Genomic DNA, 9,712 nt, shown 5'->3' with positions numbered 1-9,712 from the left:
AATGTGATTTTATAACTTTGTGGCTGTGTCGGATGGTGACCACTCTGCAGAGCTGCCCCCAGAACAAGATTCATGACGAAAAACGCTAACAGGTAAAAGGACAAACCCACGCATGATCAGATGCTGGTGTTGGGTTGATTCTCTCCGTCCATGTTTTGGGTGTAAATAATTACCCCCTTGCAATATACAGGAAAGTACTTCTCTTGAGATTAAGTGTTTTATAGACGCATCAACCGGCTAGGTGTTCTAACAAGCAAAGCAGGTAGGCGACAACATTTTCATCTACACCTGATGACATTGTTGCTGTTTTTATTTTGTTTAAACGCTGTCAAATTTTTATGTTCGTGATATGAGTGCCTTACAGACAGTTTGGACAGAATTATCTGTATGATGAGCTGTACATCATTGTCAGAATAACATCCGTTTGTTATCCACCTTAACAATGTACATTTAATTTCCTCAGCAGTTCCAGGCACGCAATGAGGTATGGCTTCTGTGCTGATGCAATGTCATCAATGTTAATAGACTAATTTTAACATAAATGAAATGACCAGTTATTTATATTTTTACTTCATTTTGGGGTATTAAAAAAAACACACACACAACACCTTGACTGGAATCATGCTAATCCAAACTCATATATTAGGCCTAAATGTTAACAAACATGTTTCATGATGTTTATTTTATATATATTTTTTTTAAACAAAGTCCCTCTCATAATCCATTAACTAATAACATTGATGACAATAAATTAAATGTTCACAATGTTGGAGTCAATGATTTCATTGTCAGAAAAGAGAATGAAAAAATGTCCTGGTCTTTTATGATGCGTTATCAGGTGAAAGTGGAACTATAGGCCTTACAGTGTTTGCATTGACCTCCTATCGCACCTTTTGATGTAATGTTTTTGTCTTATCCGGCAGAGTATTGTACAAGGCAAAGCGTGTATTAACATGTGCAGGATGTGCCTCTGTGCTACTCTTCATAGCCTACTTCACACCTACATCAATAAGGTGTGTATTTTCTTAAGGCACCATGATTCAATGTTTCAGGGGGGTGGGTTAAATTTGAGACACATTTCAGTTGAATCATTCAGTTGTGCAACTGACTAAGTACTTTCCTTTCCTCTGCTGTTCCCCTATGCCAATTGTTTGCTTCTTGTTGTGCAGCATACGTTTAGGAAGAAGGACCGTAGGGCTGTTCTACACTGCTCAAAAAAATCAAGGGAACACTTAAACAACACAATGTCACTCCAAGTCAATCACACTTCTGTGAAATCAAACTGTCCAATTAGGAAGCAACACTGATTGACTAAAAATGTCACATGCTGTTGTGCAAATGGAATAGACAACAGGTGGAAATTATAGGCAATTAGCAAGACACCGCCAATAAAGGAGTGGTTCTGCAGGTGGTGACCACAGACCACTTCTCAGTTCCTATGCTTCCTGGCTGATGTTTTGGTCACTTTTGAATGCTGGCGGTGCTTTCACTCTAGTGGTGGCATGAGACTGAGTCTACAACCCACACAAGTGGCTCAGGTAGTGCAGCTCATCCAGGATGGCACATCAATGTGAGATGTGGCAAGAAGGTTTGCTGTGTCTGCCAGCGTAGTGTCCAGAGCATGGAGGCGCTACCAGGAGACAGGCCAGTACATCAGGAGACGTGGAGGACGCCGTAGGAGGGCAACAACCCAGAAGCAGGACCGCTACCTCCGCCTTTGTGCAAGGAGGAGCAGGAGGAGCACTGCCAGAGCCCTGCAAAATGACCTCCAGCAGGCCACAAATGTGCATGTGTCTGCTCAAACGGTCAGAAACAGACTCCATGAGGGTGGTATGAGGGCCCGACGTCCACAGGTGGGGGTTGTGCTTACAGCCCAACACCGTGCAGGACGTTTGGCATTTGCCAGAGAACACCAAGATTGGCAAATTCGCCACTGGCGCCCTGTGATCTTCACAGATGAAAGCAGGTTCACACTGAGCACATGTGACAGACGTGACAGTCTGGAGACGCCGTGGAGAACGTTCAGCTGCCTGCAACAGCCTCCAGCATGACTGGTTTGGCGGTGGGTCAGTCATGGTGTGGGGTGGCATTTTTTGGGGTGCCGCACAGCCCTCCATGTGCTCGCCAGAGGTAGCCTGACTGCCATTAGGTACCGAGATGAGATCCTCAGACCCCTTGTGAGACCATATGCTGGTGCGGATGGCCTTGGGTTCCTCCTAATGCAAGACAATGCTAGACCTCATGTGGCTGGAGTGTGTCAGCAGTTCCTGCAAGAGGAAGGCATTGATGCTATGGACTGGCCCGCCCGTTCCCCAGACCTGAATCCAATTGAGCACATCTGGGACATCATGTCTCGCACCATCCACCAACGCCACGTTGCACCACAGATTGTCCAGGAGTTGGCGGATGCTTTAGTCCAGGTCTGGGAGGAGATCCCTCAGGAGACCATCCGCCACCTCAGCAGGAGCATGCCCAGGTGTTGTAGGGAGGTCATACAGGCACGTGGAGGCCACACACACTACTGAGCCTCATTTTGACTTGTTGTAAGGACATTACATCAAAGTTGGATCAGCATGTAGTGTGGTTTTCCACTTTAATTTTGAGTGTGATTCCAAATCCAGACCTCCATGGATTGATAAATTTGATTTCCTTTGAAAATTTGTGTGATTTTTGTTGTCAGCACATTCAACTACTATTTTAATAAGAATATTTCATTCATTCAGATCTAAGATGTATTATTTTAGTGTTCCCTTTATTTTTTTGAGCAGTGTATATGAATTCAGTCACTTGAAACTATCCATACCTTTTAACATAGTGTTGGCATAATTAAATTAAACTAATGTGCTTTCATCAATTGAAAACCCTAAATCTATTTTGCATAAAATAGACGCTGACTAGTCTTTCAATAATAGGTAACAGAATTTATTCTCGGAGCGCGCTGACACTTAACGACGAGCAACAGTTTATATACAGATCATGACGTCATTTCATTGCTTTAACAGAATCCCCTCCTCTCGACCGGGACAAAGTGAGGTGAAAAGTTAATTCTCACTTACTAACACACTCCCAGGTAACTTTTGACCCCCTCAACATTATCGATCACCACTGAACTGACAGTTCTAATTAACAGAACCTAGGAATGCACTCACTGCCTTATCTAAAAACCCCAGAGCTAAGTTTCTGTAGGTTCAAAGCTAGGTTAATGACCTTATTTGATTACACAGTCCCCAACCCATTTGTTTCTTCCTAGTTGGAATGGTGTTCATTAACTTGAATTACTCCTTGCCCGTGTCACACAATCCCTTCTTATGAACTCATATTGTTAATCAGATAATAAAACAGAGTGTAAGTTTACTTAGAATTGTAACTATTTAAAATGGGGATATTGTTTATTAATTTATTCATAATAATCCCAACACATAGAAACAGAAATAGTTGTGTATGTTTTGACCCAGCATGTTATTGTGTTGAAGGTACTTGGAGGGCTTAATCCCCATGAACCGATGTCATCTAGCCCCTGGAGAGAAGCTGAAGCTGGGGAATAGTATAGATGCTTCCCTAGACCTTTGGTAGGACATTTTGTTTTTATATCAATCATGTTCAGAGTATGCCATTACTTTTATTGTGTTCATTACTTTGATTTATATTGTGTTGGAGTCTGAAAATGAAATCTAAAGATCGTTTTAATGGCTTTTTTTATTGGTAAAAGTATGGGGCTAAGCTCACCTCAGTTCCTCACCACAAATACTTCCTTCTACGAGGTTCCATAGAGCTTGATAGAGGTCTCCAGTGACCAAAATGCCATATTAGACTGGGCATTGACATTGAGGGCTTTCACCATTTTAATGTAGTCAACTGGGCAGGACTTCCAACTTCATTGGCTGATCCCTCTTGGTGACCTTTTTGGAGTCCTGTCCAACCGGGGCATCAGGGGGAATCAACCAATCGTTAAGAAAATTGACTAAATCAAAATGGAGGTTGCCTCAATGGCGCTGCCTACCTCTTTGCAGCCACCTTATCTCCAACTGCTTTGACATTGGGAATTTTCTCAAATTCTTCAGAAAATTATCATTAACAACATTCTTCTGTAGGAATTACAGTACTTCAGCATACATTTTCCTATAGGTTTCCATTTAAAGTCATGTTACCAAATTTTTCCGAAAACATCCCATAAACTATATTAACTGTCAGAGAATGATCTAAGAATTTTATTTGAAACTTATACATTCCATTCTCAGCATCACCAAAACACACTCTATCCTCTATCTCCCTCAAGCTCAACTCTGGACATCAAAGCCAGTTCCTTTTTTTCATTAATCCCCTCCAACCAGGGACTGATTTAGACCTGGGACACCAGGTGTCAGCAAGCGCCAGACCTCATAGAGTAAGAGTTGAATACCCCTGCGCTATCGTTGTTAATTAAGAGTGTGTGTTGGCCGCCCCAACTAATTGGCCCCACCTGATGTTAATGGGTTCTTGTTTTCTTTTAAATGGTATCTGTTTTAATAGACTAAAATTAACAGCTTTATATGCATACTATTTGAATTTGTATGTTCATCTTGGTGGTGCGGTGGACTAATTCCATGGATCGAGAATGGAAGATTATAGGTTCAAATCTCACTGATGCTGTGTCATAAAAAAATACATGGTTAATGTCTAAATAAATACATTTCTCTGGCTGCGTTTACACAAGAAGCCCAACTATTTTTTTGTTTGTTACTAATTGGTATTTTCACCAATCAGATCAGCTCTGAAAAAGATCTGATGTGATTGGTCAAAAGACCAAATAGTTTAAAAAAAATATGAGAATCGGGCTGCTTGTCTAAATCCAGCCCATGTCTTATCTGTGCTTGGAGTTCAAAAAAGGGAACCCAAAATTAGCTAGGTTTCCATCCAATTTGATTAACACATTTTCATTTCAATATTCTAGAATCCTCACATAGTAAATAGAATCCCCCCCCCCCGTCCAAACCCTCCCCGAACCCTGACAACGCTGGGCCAATTGTGCGCCACTCTTTGGGAGTCCCGATCACGTCTGGTTGAGACACAGCCTGTGATGGAACCCTGATCTGTAGTGACGCCTCTAGCACTGCGATGTAGTGCCTTAGACTGCTGCGCCACTCAGGAGGCCCTCAGTGAAAGTTAAGGACAAACTTCCAAATAGCATCATTTCCGTTCTCAGAGTATTAATAAAACCTCCCAGGAAAACTATCAAATTATATTTGTTACATGTTTAGCAGATGTTATTGCGGGTGTAGCGAAATGCTTGTGTTTCTGGATTCAACAGTGCAGTAATATATTAAAAATTCACAACAATACACAAAATATACACAACCTAAAAGTAAACTAATGGAATTAAGGAATATATAAATATTAGGATAAGCTATGTTCGGAGTGTCATTGATTAAATATAGTAGAATAGAATACAGTATATACAGTTTAAGTCGGAAGTTTACATCAAATTTTATTTGTCACGTACACATGGTTAGCAGATGTTAATGCGAGTGTAGCGAAATGCTTGTGCTTCTAGTTCCGACCAGTAATGTCTAACCTAACAATATCACAACAACTACCTTATACACACAAGTGTAAAGGAATGAATAAGAAAATGTACATAAAAAATATATTAATGAGCGATGGCTGAACGGCACAGGCAAGATGCAGTAGATGGTATGGAGTACAGTGTATATACATATGAGATGAGTAATGTAGGGTATGTAAACATTATATAAAGTGGCATTGTTTAAAGTGGCTAGTGATACATTTAGGTAATAAATGTATTTCATTATTAAAGTGGCTAGAGATGAGTCAGTATGTTGGCAGCAGCCACTCAATGTTAGTGATGGCTGTTCAGCAGTCTGATGGCCTCTGCGATCGAAGCTGTTTTTCAGTCACTATGTCCCAGCTTTGATGCACCTGTACTGACCTCACCTTCTGGATGATAGCGGTGTGAACAGGCAATGGCTTGGGTGGTTCATGTCCTTGATGATCTTTTTGGCCTTCCTGTGACATCGGGTGCTGTAGGTGTCATGGAGGGCAGGTAGTTTTGCCCCCGGTGGTACGTTATACAGACTGCATCACCCTCTTTAGAGTCTTGGGGTTGAGGGCGGTGCAGTTGCCGTACTAGGCTGTGATACAGCCCGACAGGATGCTCTCGATTGTGCATCTGTAAACGTTTGTCAGGGTTTTGGGTGACAAGACAAATTTCTTCAGCCTCCTGAGGTTGAAGAGGCACTGTTGTGCCTTCTTCACCATACTGTCTGTGTGAATGGGCCATTTCAGTTTGTCCGTGATGTGTACGCCGAGGAACTTAAATTTCCAACTTCTCCACTACTGTCCCATGGATGGGAGGGGGGTGCTCCCTCTGCTGTTTCCTGAAGTCCACGATCATCTCCTTTATTTTGTTGACGTTGAGTGAGAGGTTGTTTTTCCTGACACCTCACTCCGAGGGCCCTCACCTACTCCCTGTAGGCTGTCTCGTCATTGTTGATAATCAAACCCACTACTGTTGTGTGGTCTGCATATTTAGGTTGCAGAGAGGTTCTGACAATTTTACTGTGGTTCCCTGAAAGTTTACCTGGGAGGTTTTATTAACATTCTGTGAACTGAAATTATAGGTTATTTGAAGGTAACTAAATAACATACTGAGAACATTCTGTAAATGTTTTTAATGAAATTTGAATGTTATTTGGAGGTTTGTGAAAATCTTCCTTTGAACACATATACGTTTTTACTGAGACATTAATTGGGCAAACATGTTTTTTGTGGCTTGGCGTCAGTGCGATTCAAACCTATGATCTTCTGTTCCATGGAATTAGTCCACTGTGCCACCTGGAAGGAGATGGTGTGTGGCATGTTTTTTAAAAACTCATACAAAGCTGTTAATTTTAGTCTATTCAAACATACCCCATTTCAACGGAAACAAGCACTCATTAAGATCAGGTGTGACCAATTAGTGGGCGTTGCCAAGACACCTTAACACATTAAACAAGATCGAGCATAGAGTTCTGTTGACACAGAACGGGATGTATATTTTTAACATTCTTAGAACACACTTTGAATGTTACTAATGTTTTGTTGTTTTTATGGAAAGTTCTCAATGTTCTGAGAACATGGCTTTAAATAGAACCCTGAGGAAACCTTCAGGAAACATTATGCTGAATACTAAAATGCCCACAGAAGAATGTTGTTTCTGAACGTTCTCAGAACAATATGAGAACATGACTTTAAATAGAACAATAAGTAAAACTGTAGGAAACGTTACGCTGAAGTATTGAAATTCTCACAGAATAACCTTGTTTCTTAACATTCTCTGAACTATTTGAGAACATTCCCAATGTATGCAAAATAACCATAGGTCAACCACGCTCTCACCAAGCTCTAAGAAACATTATGTGCTAGCTGGGCTCTCTGTTCCTACCAGGTCCAGAGGTGATGTTCAGACCTGCACTGACTGGGGAGCCCCTGTGATCTGGGATGGAATGTTTGACCCAGATCATTACGACCAGGAGCACAGGAGGAACCACTCCTCTGTCTCTCTCACTGTATTCGCTGTGGGCAGGTCGGTTTTCATCTTGGTGACCAATTTTTTTCTAGCAACTTATTCATTCTTATGAAACACTTCTGTCACTTACTGTAAGCAGCATATTTGGAGATGCTATTCTTAAACTTGAGGTTTTACTCCTTCCCATCCCAAGGTATCTAGATGCCTACCTGGAGGCATTCCTTTTGTCTGCTGAGCGTCACTTTATGGTGGCTTTACCTGTGACATACTATGTGTTCACGGATGTTCCCGAGAGGGTACCAAACATCCAGCTTGGTCCTGGGCGGAGCCTGAAAGTTGTGAGGGTGCAGAGACACTCTCGCTGGCAGGACATCTCCATGATGCGTATGAGGGCCATTGCAGACGCCATTGAGTCACAGATTCGTCGATACAGCCGCTACATCTTCTGCTTTGACGTGGACCAGGTGTTTGTGGGTCGGTTCGGCTCAGAGGCTCTGGGAGACTCTGTTGCTCTGCTCCATGCCTACTACTACCACCGACCACAGAGCATGTACACCTACGACCGCAACCCCAGGTCCAGGGCCTACATGGAGACTGGGGACTTCTACTATCATGCTGCCGTGTTTGGAGGCTCGTGGCAGAATGTGAAAAATATGACAGAGACCTGTTACCAGACCATCATGGAGGACAAGGAGAACCAGGTGGAGGCTCTGTGGCATGATGAGAGTCACCTCAACAAGTACCTGTGGCTCCATAAGCCCAGTAGAGTGCTGTCTCCTGAGTACTGCTGGAGCAGTGACATTGGTTACCGTGGTGACATGCATGTGACCCGCCTGCTCTGGGCAAAGAAAAAATATGACACACTCCGGATTACAGAGTGAGCAATCAGAAACTGTATGCAATAATCTAATGAGCAAAAGCCCCTGAAGCTTCAAACAGTTCACAGTGCAGCGCTGCGATAGTCTACAGCCCAGTATGACCCACCTTGTACAAGTCAATAAAGTTTGTAAATATAACATAATGGGCCATCTGCCTATTGCACTGTGGTGTATTTGGCTTGCGTGTTGAACCCAGAATGATCAAATTGTTAATTTCCTGGTTCTCATGTGTCATTGGCAGGAATTTTCCCTTGAAATCTTGTGGTTACTTATTAGGAATCTAACCTACTACCCTGGCGTTGCAAGTGCAATGCTCAACTAACTGAGCCACTCCAGAGAAGTGCAGTGACATGTAGTCAGGACCTAATGTGATAGCTTTAGAAATGATTCAACATATTTTTTTGTATGGTTTGTATTTTTGGATTATGAAGTAAAATGTATTTTATAAAGTTGTATTGGGAATTGTTTTTATATATAAATAAAAACTCCTGAATAAAGAACTTGATCCACCCATAGCAACCATACTCTAAGGACGAGAACCGAGCCGTACCGCGGAAGATCCACCTTAGCGTTATTTTCATTATTTAAAGGTAATTAGATTTGGCTGTCATATGCAGCATTTACTGTGAATACATTCTCCATTAACGCGGGAACATAGCATTTAAATTTCAATTGCGCTATAGTCTGGATCTTTGGTGCTAAGGATTGAATCTAGTCCAAACTGTTGAAAAATGTTAACATGTCCGTTTGGGGATATTGCATGTCTCCAATGCCACCATACTACCATACTATTCTGCTCTTTTAACAAGTCATTGCTGGTTTGATAAGCGTTTCACAGAGGAAACCTGACCGGTTCCCCTCTCTCCACTGGGATTCTCTGCCTCTAACCCTATTACAGGGCCTGAGTCACTGGCTTACTGGTGCTCTTTCATGCCGTCCCTAGGAGGGGTACGTCACTTGAGTGGGTTGAGTCACTCACGTGATCTTCCTGTCTGGGTTGGCGCCCCCCCTTGGGTTGTGCCGTGGCGGAGATATTTGTGGGCTATACTCGGCCTTGTCTCAGGATGGTAAGTTGGTTGTTGAAGATATCCCTCTACTGGTGTGGGGCTGTGCTTTGGCAAAGTGGGTGGGGTTATACCCTTCCTGTTTGGCCCTGTCTGGGGGTATCATCGAATGGGGCCACAGTGTCTCCTGACCCCTCCTGTCTCAGCCTCCAGTATTTATGCTGCAGTAGTTTGTGTGTCTGGAGTCTGGAGTACTGGAGTACTTCTCCTGTCTTATCCGGTGTCCTGTGTGAATTTAAGTATGCTCTCTCTAATTCTCTCTTTCT

At 42.5% G+C, this 9,712-nt stretch overlaps 1 protein-coding gene across 3 annotated transcripts; it reads left to right on the top strand.

Annotated features, from left to right (window-relative positions):
* The first annotated feature begins 141 nt into the window (after positions 1-141).
* Positions 142-8,835, top strand: LOC135540245 (alpha-1,3-galactosyltransferase 2-like). 3 transcript variants are annotated; one of them, XM_064966782.1, is made up of 6 exons: positions 142-262; positions 467-484; positions 924-1,013; positions 3,474-3,569; positions 7,424-7,561; positions 7,698-8,835. In XM_064966782.1, the coding sequence occupies exons 2-6, from the start codon at positions 480-482 to the stop codon at positions 8,383-8,385; spliced, it is 1,017 nt and encodes a 338-aa protein (XP_064822854.1). In that variant the 5' UTR covers positions 142-262; positions 467-479; the 3' UTR covers positions 8,386-8,835. The 3 variants fall into 3 exon arrangements, with proteins under 3 accessions (XP_064822854.1, XP_064822852.1, XP_064822855.1); XM_064966780.1 differs by having other exon boundaries at positions 464-484; XM_064966783.1 differs by lacking the exons at positions 142-262; positions 467-484; positions 924-1,013 and adding an exon at positions 2,800-3,070.
* Positions 8,836-9,712: the final 877 nt, after the last annotated feature.

The sequence above is a fragment of the Oncorhynchus masou genome, chromosome 5 (genome assembly GCF_036934945.1).
Source record: "Oncorhynchus masou masou isolate Uvic2021 chromosome 5, UVic_Omas_1.1, whole genome shotgun sequence".
NCBI lineage: Eukaryota > Metazoa > Chordata > Actinopteri > Salmoniformes > Salmonidae > Oncorhynchus > Oncorhynchus masou.
This window is presented reverse-complemented; position numbering and strand designations above follow the sequence as displayed.

Bases quoted from the DNA above. Each gene is read 5' to 3' on its own strand.
- LOC135540245 (XM_064966782.1), top strand. The intron at 1,014-3,473 runs GTGTGTATTTTC...ATTGTGTTGAAG, and splicing joins TTCACACCTACATCAATAAG to GTACTTGGAGGGCTTAATCC. The intron at 7,562-7,697 runs GTCGGTTTTCAT...TCCCATCCCAAG, and splicing joins ACTGTATTCGCTGTGGGCAG to GTATCTAGATGCCTACCTGG.